At 38.2% G+C, this 22,767-nt stretch overlaps 1 protein-coding gene across 1 annotated transcript in view; it reads left to right on the top strand.

Moving 5' to 3' along the window:
* The window catches only part of ARHGAP42 (Rho GTPase activating protein 42), a 294,437-nt gene that overhangs the window by 264,659 nt on the left and 7,011 nt on the right, over positions 1-22,767 (top strand). The window contains exons 13-22 of the mRNA XM_066248014.1: positions 1,164-1,226; positions 2,555-2,629; positions 3,850-3,934; positions 4,488-4,546; positions 7,137-7,242; positions 11,779-11,938; positions 13,129-13,273; positions 14,537-14,914; positions 15,293-15,449; positions 18,136-18,198. Coding sequence (XP_066104111.1) covers positions 1,164-1,226; positions 2,555-2,629; positions 3,850-3,934; positions 4,488-4,546; positions 7,137-7,242; positions 11,779-11,938; positions 13,129-13,273; positions 14,537-14,914; positions 15,293-15,449; positions 18,136-18,198 — 1,291 coding nt within the window. The remainder of the gene's footprint in view (positions 1-1,163; positions 1,227-2,554; positions 2,630-3,849; positions 3,935-4,487; positions 4,547-7,136; positions 7,243-11,778; positions 11,939-13,128; positions 13,274-14,536; positions 14,915-15,292; positions 15,450-18,135; positions 18,199-22,767) is intronic.

Raw genomic sequence — 22,767 nt, 5'->3', positions numbered from 1 at the left:
TATGAATATATTTAACATATATTTAAATTGAAGCCTGTTTTAATTTTTTTATTAGTTTGAATCATCTTCAGATGTTATTTGGTAATATTAAGAAATACCGTATCTCCAGAATGTGATAAAAGTTTTCATTACATTTCATAAAATTTTTGAGTTGTTTTTTCCTGAGTGTTACTTGGTATTCTTAAATTCTTTCTTTTTAAACAAGTACTATAATTTTATCAGGACCCAAAACCTTAAAAGAAAGTAAACTGATTTAAAGAAAATCTGACATAAAGCAATGAAAATAAATTGTTACTTCATTGTGTAATAATAATCATAATAACCTTTGGGGATTTTTAGTATCATGACTAAGGTTATTTTGAATTACTTTTTTAAAAAAAATTGTATTTAGAAAATTAAATTTAACAGGGTGACATTGGTCAATAAGAGTACATAATATGATACAAATTGCAATAGCAAGAACATTGGGCTTGGAATCGAGAAACCTAAGTTAGAATCCTGGCTCTAGAGCTTAGAACAAAGAAAATGAAGTTTCTAGCAATCCAATGAATCATTTTAAGATTGTAAAACCTTCTCTCTACTTCATAATGTTGTTTTGAGAATCCCATGGGAAAGAATATATGAATAGCTTTGTAATATAGTTATTAACATACGAGAAAAGTTTATTCTTATTGATTTTGCTTTTGTTATCTGTAAAAACCTGTAGTGAAGGATATTGCTAATTTTATGAAAAATGGATAGGTAAATGTAACTTATTTATTTATATATTTTAGAGAGAAAGGAAGTACGAGTGAGAGGGAGAGAGAGAGACATTGGTTTGTTGTTCCACTTATTTATCCATTCATGGTTGATTCTGGTATGTGTTACCAGGGATCAAACCCGTAATCTTGGCAAATCAGGACAGTGCTCTAACCAGCTGAGCTACCTGGCTAGGGCTCAGTGTAACATGTTTACTTTCTAAAAGAATTTGTATTTCTAATGAAGCAAGTTCATATAATAACTTTGGTGAATGTGAACCATCTTCCTCCACTTCTACCAATGTAGAAATGTAAAAATTCAGACTCTATCCAGAACTACCATTAAGTCATAAACCAACAGAGCCAAATGATGGGGAAATGTCAGGTTCATCATAAACACCTAATATGATTTTCTTTTAATTTCAGTGTACTTAAATGAAGCAGGGTTCAACTTTGTGAGGAAATGCATTCAAGCTGTGGAAACAAGAGGTCAGTATAGCCTGACAAACATATGGTTACCATAGTGTGGTCCCCATTCTTATATAAAAATGCTCACAAAATGAGAATGTATTTAGCCATTAACATGAAATTAATTTTAAGAATTATATGAATATATAAAATACATAAACACATAAATAGCTCTACTTTCAACTTCAGTTTATCAAAAATCATTCTATAAACGTATTTCTCTTAGTGACATTTCCCAAAATAGCCTCAGTGTACTTCTCCTTGATGGACTCCGTATTGTTTGTTATTGTATGTACTTCTTTAGTTTTTTGGATTTTTTTTTCAAGCTATAGGGAGTTCAATAGGACTCCCAAGTAATTTTTCTTCAGCCCCTCCTTCCTACATGAGTTCCTTCAGTGACATCAGTCACTGTCCCAATTTCAGCACCTTTTCCTCCTCTGCTCATCCCCTCCCTCCTGAAGCCTACTCTGATTACCTGCTAGACAATTACACTTCCAGGAAGACTTGTCTAAAGCAAAACTCATATTGGGCTTTGCAGTTCTGTAAACTTTGGTTCAAAATTTGATGCGGCCACTTAGAAGTTTTGAGAGGTTTAAGTAGTTTCTTAAATTCTTTGAATCTGTTTCCTCATTTTTTTTTATAAATTTTTATTAATTTTAATGAGATGACATTAATAAATCAGGGTACATATGTTCAAGGAAAACATCTCCAGGTTATCTTGTCATTCAATTATGTTGCATACCCATCACCCAAAGTCAAATTGTCCTCTGTCACCTTCTATCTGGTTTTCTTTGTGCCCCTCCCCTCCCCTCTCCCCCTCCCCCCCCTGTAACCACCACACTCTTGTCCATGTCTCTTAGTCTCATTTTTATGTCCCACTTATGACATCGGATCATTTACAACAAAATGGATGGATCTTGATAACATTATATGGAGTGAAATAAGTTAATTAATCAGAAAAAACTGAAAACTGTTTCCTCACTTTTAAAGTGAAGATTTAAATGCCACAAAACTGTTTACCCTGCAGAACTCCATGACTGAAGAAATAGATGAGCAATGCTGTTCATCCCTTTCCATGTGTAATACATTTTTTTTATTCAAATAGTGGTGAGTAGGCAGTGTACTTTGCTACTTCGAACGTCCTCAGAGACTTTCAAATCACTGTTCAATGTCTGCTCTGAGAAATGTATGTCTGGTGGGAACTTTCCGGGTAGATTTTCTAAAGTTAGATTACAAAATTGGATAAGTAGCTTTGAAATTCTGTGTAGGCATGTGTCTGAGTCTTTAACATTCTGTACTTGGGAAGTTGTGTCTCAATCCATTTCTCTGTGGTTTTTCTTTCTCATTAGGCATCACAATTTTAGGCCTCTACCGAATAGGAGGAGTGAACTCCAAGGTTCAGAAACTCATGAACACCACATTTTGTAAGTTTTGGATGAAGCTGTTGCTTAATTAATTTTTATATTCTTATATATAATTTAAACCATGAGTTTTTTTTAGATAAAGACTATGCTTGTCCTAGAGTTATTTTCAAGTAATATTTAAAATTAATATTTGTATTCAGTTTTCACTGTTTAGTTATAGTGGATGAACAGAATTGAGGGAGGGGATCTTTTTATAACATTGGTCTTTTTTCTCAAGTGTACTTTGATTAGCTAGAGCAGGGGTTGGGAAACTTTTTAGCTGAGAGAGCCATGAACGCCACATATTTTAAAATATAATTCTGTGAGAACCGTACAATGACTCATGTATGTTACGACGCATTATCCAATAAAAATTTGGTGTTGTCCCGGAGGACAGCTGTGATTGGCTTCAGCCACCTGCAACCATGAACATGAGCGGTAGGAAATGAATGGATTGTAATACATGAGAATATTTTATATTTTTATCGTTTTTTTTTTATTAAAGATTTGTCTGTGAGCCAGATGCAGCCATCAAAAGAGCCACATCTGGCTCGCAAGCCATAGGTTCCCAACCCCTGAGCTAGAGGGACCAGATTTCTGTATGCTGCATTCAGATTGCAGCTTGAATCCTAGCTTAAAGCTTTGTGATCTTGGGTAATTTGCTTAACCTTTCCATGCCTCAGCCTTCTCATCTATAAAATGGAGACAATAATAGTGCCTGCCTAAGTAAGAATTGTGAGGACTGGAAATTTTTTTTTTTATAAATTTTTATTAATGTTAATGGGATGACATTAATAATTCAGGGTACATACATTCAAAGAAAACATGTCTAGGTTATCTTGTCATTAAATTATGTTGCATACCCTCGCCCAGAGTCAGATTGTCCTCCGTCACCCTCTATCTAGTTTTCTCTGTGCCCCTCCCCCTCCCCCTAACTCTCTCCCTCCCTCCCTCCTGCGTCCTCCCTCCCCCCACCCCTGGTAACCACCACACTCTTGTCCATGTCTCTTAAGGACTGGAAATTTTAATTCATCTGAAGTACTTAGAAGCATGGCCAACACAAGGCACAGCTCTGTGATATTAGCAATTAGCAATAATTTGATTTGGGTAACTGTCATTCCACACGAAATATCTGAGATTGAGTTTCTTTTTCTTTGACCTACTTATTTATCTATTTTCTTAATGGTGTGAGTAATATTTTGAATTGAACGATTGAAACATTTTATTTTTACTCTTTTTAGCTCCCAAATCCCCTCCTGATATGGACATTGATATTGAACTGTGGGATAATAAGACAATAACAAGTGGACTGAAAAACTACCTCAGGTGAGGAAGGTGGGGCTCCTGGCACTCGCCCGTGACCTCTCCCGGGCCTGGGCACCGCCGGCCATTCCGATCACCGGGGCTGCACTGGCTCCTGAGGTCTAGCGGGGAAAGGGTGCCAGGTCATAACGTGTGTGTGCAGTGTTCTGGAGCTTGTCCTTGACTTCTCGAATAATAAACTTAAAAGGCTATGGTAGTTTATGGATACTAAATAATGTCTGCTTCATATTAAATTTAAATATGGGGTCCATGTGTAATTTTAAAAGTAAGTTGAAATTGGAAGTTATTTTTCTTAAACAATTACCCCCATATCTGAGAGGAATTTTGTCACCAAGTGAAAATAAAGTGTCTCTCAGTATTTTTTTTAATGTGATTGTGGCAAGAAGTGCTATAGGGGGCCTGGTGTCTCTTGGAGCTGCATTTTCGCTCTGCCTGGAGCCTCCCCAGCCAGGACTTTATCCTGCAGCTCCATCCCCTCATTCTCAGGAAGCTCTGAAAGTTCAGAGGAACTAAAAAGATACTGCCTTTCTGAAGTGTGCTTCATTCTCCATTGTAGGTGCCTTGCAGAACCACTGATGACTTACAAGTTACACAAAGATTTTATTGTTGCTGTCAGTAAGTATGCTTCCATCAATGTCATTTTAGGCTGTATTACTTAGAGGCCTAAGTTTAAATGAGCTGGTTAAGATTTCTCTAAATATTGTCCAAGATATTGTCAATCCGATACTTAATAGCTTACAATATGGCTTATTAACAGATAAGAAATTGCAGAATGAACTAAAATATTTGATCATTTCATAAGACCTCAGTGGGGTGAGTCTGGGATGATTAGAAGGAGATGTAATTATTCTAATTACATTTTAATTTGATTGATGGATGTCATTTTTTTTTTTTTTTGCAAGAGCAACTTTGGTTAAATAGCTAAGACTACACATATGTATGCTCAGTTATGCCTCTACCATACACATACCCACATACTCTATCCCAGTTACTGTTGGCAGGCAACAGATACTTCCATCAATCTCCTCTCCCCCCATATTATATTTACAGTATTGGTGATCACATAGCTATGTCATTTCTTGAGATCTGTGACTGTTAAAATATGTTGTGATAGGTTTAATTCACATCTGATAGGTTTAATTCAAAACTGGAGGGGCAGTGGGGATAAGGGGAATCTGTGAGGAACTTGTAATCTGAGAAGTTAGAAATACTTACTTGTAAACCATTTGAACCAGAGTGCCAAGGCGCCATCAGAGCCCATCACAATGAGCTGTAACAATTAGGGGTTGGTGTTGCATTGTTAAAATGTATGAGGTGTGACTGTAACAAGAATATTTTTCACAATCCAAGAAAGAAATCAGTGGCATTATTTTATTACCACACATTGTAATGTCACAGGAAATGTTGTTTGCTGATAAAAGTGTCAGATGAAGTTGAGTGACCTTGGTTGGTTTTTAATCCAGCATACATGACTGACCACATGATCTTGTAAATAGATATATACTGCTATACTACTAAGCTTTCTCCTGAAAGCTATCTACTCTACATTCTCTTCATAAAAATCTATCTTTATGAGATGAACAAGACCATAGAATGTATATAATCCGACATCTCATTTCATTGATTAAGAAGTCAGGATCTAGAGTGGACAAAAGGACATTGTCTAAGGACACTAGTAAATTCATGGGAATACCAGAATTACAAACCAGTTTGATGGACTCATAATTTAGAACTCTTATAAAAAATTTGTTTTAATAACAAATGGCATTTGAACCTCTTAGCTAAAATGACCCAGTAAGCTGGTGGTTTTGATACAAACATTTTTTTTTCTACTCTGTTCTCTGGCAAATAATGATCATATTATTCACTACCATGATCCTTAGAATATGTCCTTGTCTATAAGAATTCACCTCTTGTCCGGGTCAAGGATAATCTTACTTTCTAGATGTTAAATTAATAAAAAGTAGGTATTCTTTGGTTTCCAGCCACAGAAATCTAGCTCAGTAAAAAGGGGAAGTTATTGATAGGCAAGTGGTGTTGTGCAGAACTCCTTGGCAGAGGCGGGGTTGGCTGCCATGGGTCTGCAACTCAGAAGTGCAAAGTTGGGCATTGACGTTTCTCTCCCCCCTTTATCTGAAGGGTCTCTCATCTCTTTGCTTCGCTGCGTATGTGCCTCAGTTTAGTCTCCGTTTTGAGTCGTATTTTCTTGATTGGAGCACATTTGTTCGTGGCAGCCTTGGTGTCCCATGGTCTGCCTTTTCACGTGTCCAGCAGACAGCTCAGTTTCAGTGACGTCATTTTACCTCCTGGGAGAGCGCATGTCTGGTCCAGCTTCTCCTCACTCCTTTCTGTACTCTTCTAGGCGATCCCATAAGAGCCCCATTGGTTGGTCAGTTTCCAGAGAAGGGTCTTGGTAGTGTGGACAGTCACCCCAGAATTTATTAAAAGAATGTTAAATAGCTTCCTTACTCTGAAATGTTAGGAGTTTGTGTAGCTAAGTTGTTTTCAACTATTGGTCCACCAGAAATGTCAGGCTGATCTGCAAGAGTTAACCACCCTGTTGCTGTATGAAAATGATAGAAAACTTCTGTTCTAGTGGACATGTCTGCATCTTGATTTTCGGCTGGCTGATTAGACTTGCTGTGGATGATTCTTCACTTTTCAGATTTACCATTATTAACATCGGCTTAAAATTGACCAGGTGTCTGTTTGCACAGTGATTCTACCCCTCAGAAAAATAACTCCTGGTTGTTTTTGAATCTGTAAAATTTGGAAAGCAATGCCTGCTTCCCCCAGTCTGATGGAGTCACTGAAGGTTTCAGTGTGATCAAGTGTTATGGTGCTTGACACATTAGGCAGGTTGTGACAATTGCTGTGATTACTCACATTGTTAAAGGTTTGGTTCTGTACTTGTGTAGCAAAACCAAAGCAGGTGATGAATTCTGGTTGTATGGAAGTATATAGGTCCGTGGCTAAGAGTGCAGGTGTGGATTAGGTAGACCTGGACTTGTTAACTTTCTTACTCACTAACTTACTAACAAGTTACTATGCCTGTCTCAGTCTTAGGGAATGATATGAGATAATACCACATGAAGCAGCACTTTTATGGCATAAGGGGTAGATGTGGTTATGCTGACTATTCATGTTTATGTACTTATCTGAGTGCAGTTAAAACTTGAAATTTGCAACCTTTTTTATGTTACAGAATCTGATGACCAAAACTACCGGGTAGAGGCTGTACACGCACTGGTGCACAAATTGCCGGAGAAAAACAGAGAGATGCTGGACATCTTAATAAAGCACCTTGTCAAGTAATTCTCTGACTTTTATTATTTACTTAACTACTTGTTCAGCTGGTAAAGTTAAGCTTGTTCAGGTCTTATAGTGTATGATGGTGCTGTGACATTGCTATTGCTATTATAAAGAGAATCCATAGAATGTGCTTTAAAAATAACTGGCAATTTATTTTTAAGATATATCTGTACGTATGTGTGTATAAACCTATATATAGCTACAGTACACAAACAATTATATCCTTTGCAATGCAAGGCTAATGAAGAAAATTATATGTCAACTTAAAAATATATGTATAAGTATATAGTCCCTCCTCCCCTGCAGTTCTTTTAGATATATTGTAATCTCTAAGTTTGAAGACTAGTTCTTCATATTACCAGGATCAGCAGGTTCTGCTAGGTCAAACTTCCATTTTAATATTAGCTTCTTTCTTTTGATTCATAGTATCTCTTGGTCTCTGAAGATTTCTCTGACTCTGCTGTTAGTTCATTGATATATTTTAAAATCTCAATAAATAGATATTATAGTAGTAAAGTTTCTCTAGAGAAACAGAATGAATAGGATGTGTGTGTATACGCACTTATATATACACCTATATACACATGTGTATGTGTGTATGTATCGATTGATTGCAAGGAATTGGTTTACATGACTAGGAGACTAATAAGCTTGAAGCAGCAGAGCAGGCTTGAAGGCCCGAGACCCAGGGAAGAGTGATGTTGCAGCTAGAATTCAAGGCAGCCCAGAGACAGAATTCCCTCTTCCTTATGGGACCCTACTCTTTTCTCTTAAGACCTTCAACTGATTAGTGAAGCCAGCCCAAATTATGCAAGACAGTCTGCTTTACTCAAAGTCTACTTATTTAAAGGTTATTTTTATGTAAAAAAATACCTTCACTGAAATATCTAGAATTATGTTTGACCAATTATGAGGGTACTGTGGTGTAGCAAATTTGACCATAAAACTAGCCATCACATATCTATCTATCTAGAAATTTAGACATTCATGTATACACACACACACACACACACTCTCACTTAATCCAGAAATTTATTTGCCATGCTTCTGAAAACAAAAGTCCAAAATCAGATTTTAAACTTACTTCAGAATCTCCTTACTATCTTGTATAAATAGACATTTTCTATATTAATGAATACCGTGATTCACAATCAAATGATTAACCCCTTCTTTGTTTGCCAGAAGTAGTAACCCAATTTCTGTTAATATTAGCTGTGTACATTTGAAATAATTTGCAGGCTTTCAGATAATATGAATTTCCTCATAGGAACCCACTTGCAATGGCACAATTTCAAGCGCATTGTTAACTATTGCTCATAGCAATACCTCTTTTACCTAATGAGCAAGGACGTATCCTTGGTCCAAATTAGTATTGAATTATGTTTCTGAATTGTGTATAACCTCTTTATGAAATTTAACCACACTGTATTTATTGAACATTCTCTTGCTATATTCAAGCTAGTTTTCTAGTAAAGTCTTTTTAAATATGCTTTTAAAAGTGACATGAATGTCACATAAAAATGTTCTTGTTTAATTATCCAGAGTATTAGATGAATACAAACTTCACCCTTAATTTGAGTGTCTGATGTTCTGATATAGGAAATAGCAGGACAGAGTATCTGGTCCTGGAAGACTGCTTAAAATTCTCTTGCTCATACTTCACTACCATTCCGGGCTCTTTTTTTTTATTCTCAGTTGTTTACTGACTTTTTGAAACTAATTTTGTAAAGTCTCTATTTTAAAAAAATAAAATTTATTCAATTAAAAAAAACAACACCAGTTCACCCATTTTTCCCACCCCTGTTCCCAGATCCTCTTACAACCACCAATCTGTTCTCTATATCTATGAGCTCTTTTGGTTTGTACCTTAAAATTCGACATATAAAGGAGACCATCTGGTATTTGTCTTTATTTGTCTGACTTATTTTCAGCATAATGCTCTTAAGATCTCTTCATATTGTCATAAATGGCAAGATTTCATTCTTTCTTATGTCTGAATAATAATCTAGTGTTTTATATAGCACAATTTCTTCATTAATTCATCCATTAATGGACACTTAGGTTGTTTTTGTGTCCTGGCTGTTTTCAATAATGTGCAGTGAACGTGGAGGTGCATCTGTCTTTTCAAGTTAATGTTTTGCATAGGTGGAATGTTCACCCATGCCACTGATGGCTTAAATAAACTGTAAACAATGAATGACACTCGTGGTCTCTAGCAACCTTGTATGGCTAAAAAAGAGAGAGAAAGAGAGAGAGAATTTAAGACCTGTGACCTAGCTTGGTTACTGGTCAAAAGAAACAACAGCTTCATGACTAATTCCAAATCCCCATTAATTAGCTCTGAGACATGATATAAATCTTCTAGTTTGAGAATCCTTTTCTTTATCTTAAAACAAGGCCATCTGTGGTCTCTTCTTTGATTCTAACTTTATATATCCCAAAGTGCCATTGAATGTCATTAGCCACAGGATGTGAGGGAATGAGCCACAGAAATGGATGAAATGTGGGTGATAATGGTTTATGTTACCTCGGTAGCCCAGCAGAAGGAAAATTCAATGGAGAGTAAATTGGTGACCAAAATGTTCCAACTCTTGAGCAACAAAATCATCAACTGTGCTTTTCAAAATAGATCAATTTTTTCAGATTTCTAAATTTAGTTCCAGTGAGCTTAATATTAATCACTGTCCAGTTTACTTACACTACCAAGCACTTTTATATTTTAGCAAAAATGCCTAATGCTAATTTAATTACAGGAAGAATATTTTGATATATTTTACTTCATTTAACTCATTATTTAATTTTCTTAACCCTATTAGGATTTTGTACTTAATAAATGAGGAAACTGAAGCCTAAAGCTATTAAATAACTTGGCTAACTACACCCCACTTCCAAGTTGGATGGATCCAAGCTTTGATTCCAGATAGACTCAGTGCCTTTACATACTATTATCTTAGTACATTCTCTAATACAGATCAAACAATCTTTACATATATATTTAGTTATGTGAGAAGGAAACTTGGAATGAAACTCCTTTTACTCTAACCCAGAACTTTCTTAGACCGTGCTCTCATGGGCACAGGGAAATTTTCAGTCAATGGGACAGTCAGCCTTCCTGTCCTAACCTAAGAACTGCACAGTTAACCCCAAATCCTGGATTCCCTATAAAATTTTACTTTTGGTTTTAGAAAGTAGTTATTTATGCCTACTCAAATATAATGTAATCTTGTGCTGTGCTTATTTCTAGAACTTTACATTCAAAAAACCTGGCCAAGAGTAACAGAAAAGGCAGTGGTTAACCCAGGATATTGGTCAGATGCATGTGATTTCCTCTTAAGAATATATCCAGCCTGAACAGGTGGTGGTGCAGTGGATAGAGCATTGGCCTGGGATGCAGAGGACTCAGGTTCTAAACTTGAGGTTGCCAGTTTGAGTGCAGGCTCAATAGCTTGAGTGCAGGGTCACAAGCTTGAGCATGGGATCATAGATATGACACCATGGTCGCTGGCTTGAGCCCAAGGTCGCTGGCTTGAGCAAGGGGTCACTGGCTCAGCTGTAGCTCCCCAGTCAAGGCCCATATGAGAAAACAATCAATGAACAACTAAGATGCCACAACAAGGAATTGATGCTTCTGATCTCTCTCCCTTCCTGTCTTTCTGTCCCTTTCTCTGTCTCTTTCTGTGTCTTTTTCTCTAAAAAAAAAAAAGAATAATAAGAAGATAACCAGTTTTCAAATTAGTTAATAAGCCAAAGTAATTTTTGATACTGAGATTACTTTGCTAAGGTCAATAATATCAGAAGTTTTTGTTTCATTTCCATTTGCAAGCCAGCACTAATGCTTTCACATTTCCTGGTATGACCATTTGTCTAGCATTGTGCCCAGCACTAGGTAGGCACTCAGAAAGGCTTTGGGAGGATGAAAACATGCATTGACCAGTTGTCTTATGTGGAGGGCTCAAGGAAACCTTTGACTTGTAATCGGGAGACCTAAATTGAAATAGCGTCTATGTCGCTAATTTGCTGCGACCTTGAGTACAACATTTTTACTTTAAGAACTTTGGTTTATTGTACCTGTTCTTTTGGAAAAAACTGACTGCCTGGGAGGATTAAATGCAATAAAAACTGAAAGTGCCTGGAAGTAGGTTTTCAATAATATGTTTGGTGAATCCAAAAAAAAAAAAAAAAATGCAACCAGTCCACTCTAAACCATCTATTTCAAAGAAAGTATAGTACTGTACACAATGCCAAAGCTGATCATCTATCTCTCTAGGGTGATTGCACTCACTTTATAAAATCAATATGTTTTTCTTCAGTATATTAACCTTCGTAATTATGTTTCACTTTGGCTATATTAACTTTTCATATCATTTTAGGCTATGCTCACTAATGCCATTTGGGAGTAACTGTACCTGACTATTCGGAAAAATTAGCCTATAATGGAATACTTTACATTTTATTTATGTTACAATGTTGGTAGATAAGAATGTTTTACAATTATTAAACATCTAACAAGATATTTCTGTTGCTCTTATTTGCAGAGTATCACTACATAGCCAACAAAATCTCATGACTGTCTCAAACCTTGGTGTCATATTTGGCCCAACTCTCATGAGAGCACAAGAAGAAACTGTGGCTGCTATGATGAATATTAAATTTCAGAATATTGTGGTTGAAATTCTGATAGAGCACTATGAAAAGGTAGGCTGAATTTTCATGTGGAAGTATCAAATTTTGAATCTTGCATTTGTAGCATCTGTGACCTTCACATTGTGATCACAAATTCTTGTAGTGTCAATCCTGTAAATTTTGTATAAATTGGCTCTTCGTGAGGACTTCGGTTTTCTTCTTTCTAGTTCAGATTTTAAGCCCTCCTCTATTATTGCTCTGGGCAGATGGCTTCTTTTCCTTCTCCATCCTTTACCTTTCAAGACTTCCTTTTCTAGCATTTGTATAATCAGTTTTTTGCTCATATTCAGAGAATACTTTAGAATTACTTTGTGGTTAAGTCTATTTTAACCTTTTAACCTCTCTGGAATTAGACTCTTAATTCCATAGCGGAGGTGATATTCTAAACAAAACTAAAGAAAAAATTCAGGGAGCGGTCTTGAAGTCAGTCCCTAAGGAGGGTTTCTTTATTATAGTGAGATCTAACTGTGGAAATTGGGAAAGCCAAATTGATTGAGTTATTTAATGAATTTGACCATTGAGGATTTAAACATTTTGTGATGCTTTTATGTCTGATCTAGTCCTTGTGTGAGAGAGAGACTATGCCTCTTCCCTTCCCTGGACCCCTTCCTGGTGCCTATGGAAGGCCATCCTTAGTGCCTGTCTCCAGCTGTAAGCCTCCTCACAACCAAAGAGCACATGGCTGCCTCCTGTAGCAGTGCTCAACCTCTTCCTGCAGCTTGTCACACTTGACAGTGAAGAACCACAGCATGGCAGCACCTTCCCCTAAGAAACAAGGGCCCATTCTGCTGGAGAAGTGACACAGAGTGAACCTCTTCCCCCAAGGCTGTGCTCAGCATGAATGGGGAAGGACGATGTCACAATAAAAAGAATCTATGTACCTTGAAAGAGACATTTGTTCTTACTTGAAAAGTTCCTTAAAATTACTGGGAAATCTTCTGAATTTCACTGTTGGGGAGTGGGAGAGCATAAAAGGAAACCCAGAGAAGAGGCATTACTCACTGTCAATGGAAAAGAAAGTTGTAATTATTCTGGGATTTTTTTTGTTGGTTTGTTTTTGTTTGTAACAAGCCTCTGTTGCCATTCAATTGATTAAATAGCATATAATTCTAAGATTATTTAATAACTCTCAGAAGTACTTTTAGGATGAAAATGACTATTTCACCCTTTTGTTGACCTCAGTCTGTGCTTTTTCTCTGTAGATTTTCCATACTGCCCCAGACCCAAACATTCCCCTTCCTCAACCTCAGTCTCGATCTGGATCCCGAAGGACACGTGCGATCTGCCTCTCCACGGGCTCCCGGAAGCCCAGGGGGAGGTACACCCCGTGCTTGGCGGAGCCTGATAGTAAGTACACCCGCCTTAGGGAGGAGCTTCCTTCATTCTTTAATTCAGCCTTTCCAGTACTAATTTGGTAGAAGGAGCAGTTGTTTTTACTGATGCAATCATCCCAGTACCTCCCTTACTTCTAGCATTTCTCTGTTCTCTGGCAGTATAGTTTGTAGGCTAAGGTGGACAAGCAAATTCATTACTGCCATGAAGGAAATAATTAGTTGCTCAATGTCATGTCTCCCCCCTCCCCCCGCCTTTTTTCTGCAACTTTGATTAAGTACATGAGGTGCTACTTTGTAGAAGGTTTGTCCTATTGTTGCAGTGATAGGGAAGAAAGCTAGAGAAAGTCTAGCTGAAGCAGTCATTTTCTTTCTTCCTTTCACATTATGTTCTTAAAGCACCATCTCTTAGGTATCAGAGTATCTCAAAGAGAGAAAGGGAAGAAATGAGGGAAACTGCAGCACACATTATCATCAATTCCCTGCTCTGAGCCAGGCCCCAGATGAAGCGGGTGCAGCTTGTGCCCCGAGTATGTGTTAAACTGTGGCACTTTTTGTTTTATTTTGTACCCTGAAGCCCCACAATTGTTTCACAATCAATATTTAATGGAAAAAAAACACACTGTTTTTAAAGGTAGACGTGTGTAAACACTCTATTATGGTTTCTATGATTTTTTTCTTATACCTTATTTTTAGGAACATTAAAAAATACACTCAGTTAACCCAGTTAAATAGCCTGTTTATTCTGTTGCTGTATTCTTAGCAGGAAAAGTCCTTTCTTTAAAAATAGGGAGCAGCTTATAATTTGCAGCTGACATTTAATGGTGCCTTTGATGCACTGTAACTCAGAATCACCTAAGAGCAGAAAAGTAAAAAAAAAAAAAAAAAAGCAGAAATATGTCTCTAATATTACCCTCTTTCATTGATTTTTTCTTTTTTTTTTTCAATACCATTATGGAATCATTTTTCTTACTTGTGACTCCTGTTTTAGAATTTTGCCTGAATTCAAGTCAGCCCATTCATACTTCAAAAAGTTACATTATTGCATAGGGGCAGAATACATATAAAATCTCCCTTGAATAGTATTGAAAAATGCATCCACCAAGTTCACATGGGTATTCTAAAGCCTTTCTCCAGTGTTGAGGACAGTTCTCCATGCCAGGTAAAGGCATCACTTCATGGCCACAGAACACGTGTGAGCGGGAGAATGGAAGGGTTTTTGGTGATGATGTTCTCAAGCCAAAGCCACTATTCTTTCCTCTCTCCTGCTCCTGCTCAGGCGACTCCTACAGCAGCAGCCCAGCCAGCACACCCATGGGCAGCATCGAGTCCCTGTCCTCGCACTCCTCTGAACAAAACAGCACTACCAAGTCTGCTTCCTGCCAGCCCAGGGAGAAATCTGGGGGGATCCCGTGGATTGCATCCCCGTCCCCTTCCAATGGACAGAAAAGCCTTGGTCTCTGGACGAGTCCTGAATCCAGTTCCAGAGAAGATGCAACCAAAACGGATGCAGAATCTGATTGCCAGAGTGTTGCCTCCGTCACTAGCCCAGGGGACGTTTCCCCACCCATGGACCTGGCCAAGAAAGGGCCTCATGGGATGTCCGGACTGAAAAGAGCCTCAGCTACCTTTCTCAGGTCCATCTCTACCGCTGAAGGTGAGCCAGCGCGGAGCCTGTGCAAGATGTTATCTCTATGTCACTTGTCTGTGTATTCAGCATGATTGAGCACAGGAAAAGTTAATGGTGAAGGGACTGATGAGGCTTTTCTAGGTTGTTCCAGAAATAGAATTTTTCAGACTCCTCTGCGCTGTGGCTTCTTTCCTGGCTCTTTCTTTATCTCTGTGCGGTGATGTCTTTGTAATTGCCATAGATTCTGATTTCCCTGAGCGATGGGCTGCTCTGCTGAAAGAACATTCTGTACCTTCTCATTTGGGCTCAGAAAAGAATGCTTCCTTTTGTTAGGCACGTGTGCTGTGTTATTGCTATTATTTTGTCTAATAACTCCTTGCCCATTTTCTTGGGCTTTCTTTTTAGGAAACAAGAGCTACAGTGGTTCCATTCAAAGCTTAACTTCCATCAGTTCCAAAGAGACGCCTAAAGCCCCACCAAACCCAGACCTGCCTCCAAAAATGTGCAGGCGGTTAAGGCTAGACACTGCCTCAAGCAATGGCTACCAGCGACCTGGCTCCATGTAAGTGAGCTTGTGTTTTCTGTGTGTGCTGGGGGCTGCATAGGGCTGAGACATCCAGAGGAGCCGTTGGGACTTCCCCAGCTGAATGTCTCATCTGTGGAGTGGGTACAGTCAACTCTAGGATCTTGTCATCTTCCTAAAGTGAGGTGTAGGTTAGAGTAGGCTTAGGATATATATATATATATATATAAACAATGTCATAGGCAGACACTTCAAGTAATTCCCTTAGAAGCAGAACTGTGGGTTAATTTAAGGACATGAAGATAGACATATAATATAGTAGTTATGGCTCTGAAGCTAGAAACCTTCCTATAAAAGCTAAACATCAGCTTTGTAGCTGTAGCTGAGGAGACAGCTATGCCCTGTCCAGATTCTAGCTCCACCCCTGCCCCCCCCCCACCTCTCCGTTAGAAATACAACTGCTTTCTGGCTATGAAGGTTGGCTTTCTTTCTCTTCCTCACATGTCTCGCCACCTGAGAACTCACCAACTTAAACAGGCTCATAGAACACAAGGAACATGATAGGCAAAAGGGAGCCAGTCCTTCTAATCAAAAGAAATGCCCTGGAAGTGTAAAGGCCGATAAGGTTGGGGTGCATAGAAGCGAACAGAAAAGGGGTCAAAGATGAGGAGATAAGAACCTGGATAAACAAACCCCAAAGAGGAGAAATCTCTCTCCCTTTCAGTTTATTTTGCAGCATTTGAAAATGCTATAGTGGCTATTATTAGGCAGCTTTACATATGTTATCTCTTTTAAAGTCTGCAGTATCCTTGTGGAGGAGGCAGTGTAAACCTCATCTTAGAGATGATGGGAATCAATACGCAGAAAATTTAAAAATTACACAATGTTACATGGCAAATTAATTCAATTAAAAATAATAAAATAAAATTTTAAAAAGAGAGTTTAAGGAACCAGTCCACATACTCTCAACTAGGAAGTGAGAGAGTTGGGGTTCCAACCCAGGGTTCTCTAGCGTGAATCTGTGCTCTATTATGCTATGCCCATTTTTAATATGGTGGTAACCCTGACATTTAAATTATTCCTAAAAAATCCAGTTAGACATATTCCTAAGCTTGTTTCCATATAAAGTGTCTTAAATTCATGTGTTTCTCCTTTTTTCTGATTAAAAAAACCTTTTGATTTCAGAGTGTGTTTAAAATACATTATTTCTCTTGGTCAGATATTCATCTATCATGATACAGGCAAAAATATGTGTAAATCTGCCTACTCCTCAGTATGTAAAATTCTAACCACTAAATAAATTAACTTTTTATTAATTGATTTTAAAGAGAGAGGAAGAAGAAAGGGAGAGATGGAAACATCAATTTGTTGTTCTACTTATTTATGCAATTATGGGTTGATTCTTGTATGTACTTGACCAGGGATCAAACCTGCAACCTTGGACATTAGGACAATGGAGCTAACCAGCCAGGGCCAAGGAAATTAAATTACATAATAATACAATTTGTCAAGGAAGATGGGTGAAGAGCTTCTGTTTTGTAATTATACTGATAGTAAAAAAAAAAAGTAATGAGAGAGTGTATGTTCTGTGTTAGGCATACATGATCCTTGATATTATCAAATGGTTCATTTCTGGGAGAAGTTTTTCAAAGAAATAAAATAGACTTTAAAAAATCTAGACTATCATCATCAAGGAATATGATATCTCTTCTAATAACTATAGAAACTTTTCTAATTTTGAGGGTACCTTAGCTTTCATTCTTCTCACTCTCTAATTATCTCACCTCTTTACAGACCTTCCCCCCATCATGATTTTTTTTATGTGTGTATTTTTCCGAAGCTAGAAACGGGGAGGCAGTCAGACAGATTCCCGCATGCGCCTGACCGGGATCCACCCGGCATGCCCACCAGGGGGCGACGCTCTGCCCCTCTGGGGCATGGCTCTGTTGCAACCAGAGCCATTCTAGCGCCTGAGGCAGAGGCCATGGAGCCATCCTCAGTGCCCAGGCCAACTTTGCTCCAATGGAGCCTTGGCTGCATGAGGGGAAGAGAGAGACAGAGAGGAAGGAGAGGGGGAGGGGTGGAGGAGCAGATGGGCGCTTCTCCTATGTGCCCTGCCCAGGAATTGAACCCGGGACTCCTGCATGCCAGGCTGATGCTCTACCACTGAGCCAACTGGCCAGCGCTCCCCCCACCATGATTTGAACCAAGACTTCAATCCTCATATTTGTTTTATTGGCCATATTTTCAGAATTATCTCTTTCCATATTATAGGAACTGTGTCCAAATATTAAAGAATATATGAAAGAATTTTAGAATTGTTTTTATGTTAACTATCAAGATGAACAATGATTCTTTTGTCATGTTAATTTGATTTTTTTCTCTTGTGGCTTCACAGGAGTCAATAATATTGCTGCTGGAGCAAAGTAGGAAGAAAATGTTCCTTTTTGCTGCTCCCAGGTTCTGAGGTAGAGAAAAGAAGGACAGTAAGGTCCTCTGAGGAGGTAGCTCTAAGTTTATTACAATTTAACACTCTGGGAGCTGGAGACTAGAGCTAAAACCTTCTTCCACATTATACCTTAAAACAAAAGTCAGGTTATATTTTGGGGGACAGTTCTTAAATAATCATTTTTGTTTTGGTTAACTGATAACTCTGAATTTCATTTTGAACTGAATGATTTTCTAATTGACTTATTGAAACTTGCATTCAAAAATTATTTTTCAGTGTGGCAGCAAAAGCCCAACTGTTTGAAAATGTTGGTTCAGTTAAGCCAGTTTCTTCTGGGCGGTAAGTTTTCAAAACAAAGTAAAAAATAAAATAGTGGTGACATTGTTACCTTGTGTTGACATGGTGGGTCATCTTTGATAGTTCTGCCCCTTCATTGTTCAGATAGTCAAGTTGACATTCACTGTCTCTTTATGGGGAAGAGGTCATGTCCATAAACAACACTTAGTGTCTTAGACTGTTAAGGTGATGCTTTATTTGCTAAAATCTTCACAAAGGAAGGGTTCCAAAAAACAGTTTTCTAGAAAGGCACAAGTTGTTGTAACCTTAACCCTTTGCACACCACAGACTCCTTTCATAATAGTTCGTGGAAATTTTTTAAAAGTATCCTCTTGAGTTTGAAGCTTATAGAACTTTTTCTGGAAGAAGCTCTCTCCCTCTCCTCCAAAGCCTAGAAACTGATCCTATGCATTAGTGTTTTTAAGTCTGCAGCGTTGTTACCTTTCTAGGATGTTGGTTAGTACGTTGCATTCTTATAGCAGATTTCAGAGTACTTGCATGGGTCTCACCTGTGCTGTAATATCTTTACCTTCTTCCTATTTTATCAGGGCATGGTGAACACTAGGCCCTGTGCATGTCAGAGCAAACATTTAAATCTGAAACTGTTATCATTCTTAGGCCTTAGTGGAAGAAATTTGACCTTGCTACTTCCGTCTGTCCGTCTATATGGTTGAGTTGTTCCACTAGATGGAGCCCTTTTATTATCTGTTAAGAACTCAAGTACAATACAGTACTCTGATCAAAGAAGAATTCTAGAGCTTTAAAAATGCAAGCTATTGAAGTAATTAAAAATGCTGTCACACCATAAAGATATACTCAGATATTCAACAGTCTATGCATTTTTAATATGCTTTTACATTCTAAATACTACTCTAAATCAATTTCTAATGGCTGTCAGCATAAACTTAGAGCTCATTCAGTAGTACATTGGAAATTATAGTCTTTGTCAGTTCAGACACAGCACTGTGGACCATGTGGTAACTTTTCACCTAGAGACAGGGACAGTGGAACACAATGTACCTCATTCAATTATTAGTCTACCACTTTCTATGTGTATAACCTTGGAGTTAACATATCTAAGTTACATAAATCCACTGTCTTTATAAAATGAAGGTCATACTTGTTTTTGCCAAATTGTAAATTTTAGATACACACCAATCTTTTGGTAAGCTCTCCACAGATGGTCTTTATAATAACAACTATTGTTATGATAATTTTTATTGAAACTACTTTCTAAAGATATTCAAGTGCCTAATCAATATGCTAATTATATTTAAACATTAACTCTTAACAGCCACTACTACCTTTTGGTACCATTAAATACAACTGAACAATAGAAAGAAGTTGGAAGTATTTCTATTACTAATCTCCTACACTGCTTATTTTGCACTTCTTCTAGGGAACTCAGGTTACCCTTGAACTGGACCTTGAAGAATGATAGAACCAGTAGTGGGTAGTAGGAAGACTAGCTATCTTTTTTTGAGACCAATCAGGAGATTTTAGTGGATGACCTTGAGCAACAGAAAAGTAACATCTCTGGAAGTCACTGAATTCTTTGGGAGCCACTGAGCAAACGGGTGATCTAATCAGTTCAGATGCACCTGAAGAGATCATTCCAAGTGGCGTTCCTAGTGGTTGTAAATAGGAGAGTACCGTCAGCCATGTAAGATGGAATTGGTATGATTTAAAAGGCCTTAATTAGGGCAGTAGCAAAAGCATGAAAAGCAATAAGGAGAATTTTATAGCTAGGATCAGGATTGGGCAACTGCTTTTGACACCAGGAGTGGAAGACAGATAAACAAGATTCCAAGTCTTCAGAAAGAATGACAATTTGTTTTCTGGTCTCAGCTTGTAAGAAGTACATGGGGGAAGGGGAAGTTTTGGCTATAACGTTTGAGAAGACTGAGGAACACTGAGAGGCAGTTAGAAATGTGCAGGAAACCAGGAGAGTGTGGGGTTTGCCATTTGAGAAACTTCTGCACAGCAGTCCCTCTGTGTAGATGAAATTGGGGCTCATTGAATATAAAGGAAAAATAGTTGAACACTGATCAGTCTTTGGGGAATGGTCTCATGTAAGGGTCTGGCAAAAAACAGTGTGAAGGACTGATCAGAAGGAGCAGGCATAGTCAACATGGTAGAAGCTGTGAAAAAAAAAACTGAGGAGATCATTAGAGGAGGACACTGGGCTTAACCTCTCAGGCATGTTATTTCTTTGGGATTTAAAAAAATATTATCTACGTGCATTTCTACTTCTGTCAGTGAAACTCAGCACACAGGAAGTGTGAGAGGATATGTGTGTATGTATGTTTATCATTGTTAAATGACTCCCCAGAAATTGTATCCATTTCAATTTGATAAATTTTTTATTTTTATTGTGAATTTTGCAAACTGACCCTATCAAACCTTTGAAAATCTACCCATCAGCATTAGACAGCATATAGCTTTGCAATGGGGCATGTGATCAGATCAGCTTTCATATGATAAGGGGAGAAATGGCTTTCAGGACAGTAAATGTTATTACCTTACTCTCCCATGCAGTAAGAAGCAGGATTTTTAAAATCCTTTTCAAAGGATATTAGAATCTTCTGAAGAGAGACTCAATAGGTGACAGTGTTATTTTCACATCTTCTTCAATACAGCAAGGCAGCAAAAGAGGAAGCATTAGCGCCTGGAGAGAAAACTTCACTGTCACAGAAGTCTACATTAAATCATCAGAGCTCTCTGCTGAGTTAACACCTGTAGTTACAGAGCTCAGCATAAGAAAATTATACCTGTCTAGACACATGCACAGATAATTGAAAAGCCATGGCAGATAGTTTTTGTGCTGTATATTTTTGACACATTTAACAATATCCATTTATTTAGTGATATAATTATTCTGCTTGCTTCTTTCTGCCATGTAATCTTATAAAATACTATTAAGAGAACTTTCAGGTCTGAGATATTAATAAAAATAGTTGAGTCGCCTCTTAAAATATACTTTTAAAAATTATATGATTTTAAGGATTATTATCTCAGTGATTTCTATAACTCTGGAAGTTGTTTCCTTATGCTACTCTTAATTTATTTTAAGCAATAAGACAATATTTATTGAAGGAAATTGTTGCTGTTAGGAAATATGAATTTTTGAAAATTATTTACATATTTTTAGAGAAATGGCTCTGCAACCTTTAATTATTTCAGATATTGGATCAAATGGTTATATTTATAAGGAAAGATTAATTTTTGAGGGGGTGACAGAGACAGAGGGACAGAGAGAGGGACAAATAGGGACAAACAGACAGGAAGGGAAAGAGATGAGAAGCATCAATTTTTTGTTGTGGCTCCTTAATTCATTGATTGCTTTCTCATATGTGCCTTGACTGGGGGGCTCCAGCAGAGCGAGTGACCTCTGCTCAAGCCAGCGAACTTTGGGCTCAAGCCAGTGACCATGGGGTCATGTCTATGACGCCACACTCAAGCCAGCAACCCTGTGCTCAAGCTGGCGGCCTCAGGGTTTTGAACCTGGGTCCTCTGCGTCCCAGTCTGATGCTCTATTCACTGTGACACCACCTGATCAGGCAGAAAAGATTACATTTTTGTACTTAAGTTTACCATTTTATGATTCTTAGAAGTCTTCAGAACTTGGTAGCATCTTTTCCCTCATGTCTCAATCGTGTCATCCACACATCCATGTGCATGCACACGTGCACTCACGCACACACAGCTCAGCCAACACTCCCACGAGCATGCAGACATGCAGATGTGCACATGCAGCTCACCCCACACCCACGTGCATGCAGACATGTGTGCGCTCATACACACAATTTAGCCAACACACCCATGTGCATGCAGACATGCACAGTCACACAGACACAGATGCTCTTCTTCAGGATATAGCCCTGTCTTTATCTGGGTGCCTTCATTTCCTCACTTCTTCCTAAGGCAATGTTTCATTGGAATGTAGGTCATTCCCAAACCTGACTGCTGTAGGCTCCCCTAGCAAACTTTCTGAAAGTACAGCCTGAGACTCACCTTGTATGAAGCAGACTCTGGGGGCAGGGCCAGGATTTTCTTCCATAAGCTTTCCAATCTTCAGCTAGCCATTTGGGAACCCTGGTTTAAATGCCCTCGCCTCATTCGGGAAGTGTAGAGGTAAGACCTGGGGTCTAGCTCCACCAGGGAAGTGAAATAATGTAACACCTGTGCTTTGAGGGGTCTGCAGTGGCAACTACTGCTCTTGCTTGTTTGCAGATACTGGGACCAAAGAGGGGAAAGTCAAGGTGCCTTGAATTTCTAAAAGGACTCACTACCATGTAGAACAAGAGCCTAGAGCATTTTCCTTTTTTTTTTCTACTCACTTAATTAGGAAATATTTACTGAGTTACTACTAGGTATCAGGCATTGTTCATGGAGGTTACATTCTGATTAGGAGAGAAAAAATACCAATAGTAACAACAGAATAACAGATGTTAGCACCATGCAGACTTAGAAGGGTATAATTGCCCGGGCAGCCATTTTATTCAGAGTGTGCGTGGTCGGGGAAGACGTGACCTTCAGCAGGCAATTTACAATGAACTAGAAATACATCGC

This window comes from Saccopteryx bilineata, chromosome 1, assembly GCF_036850765.1.
Source record: "Saccopteryx bilineata isolate mSacBil1 chromosome 1, mSacBil1_pri_phased_curated, whole genome shotgun sequence".
Taxonomy (NCBI): domain Eukaryota; kingdom Metazoa; phylum Chordata; class Mammalia; order Chiroptera; family Emballonuridae; genus Saccopteryx; species Saccopteryx bilineata.
Note: the sequence above shows the minus strand (reverse complement) of the source record. Positions and strands in the feature narration are given on the sequence as shown.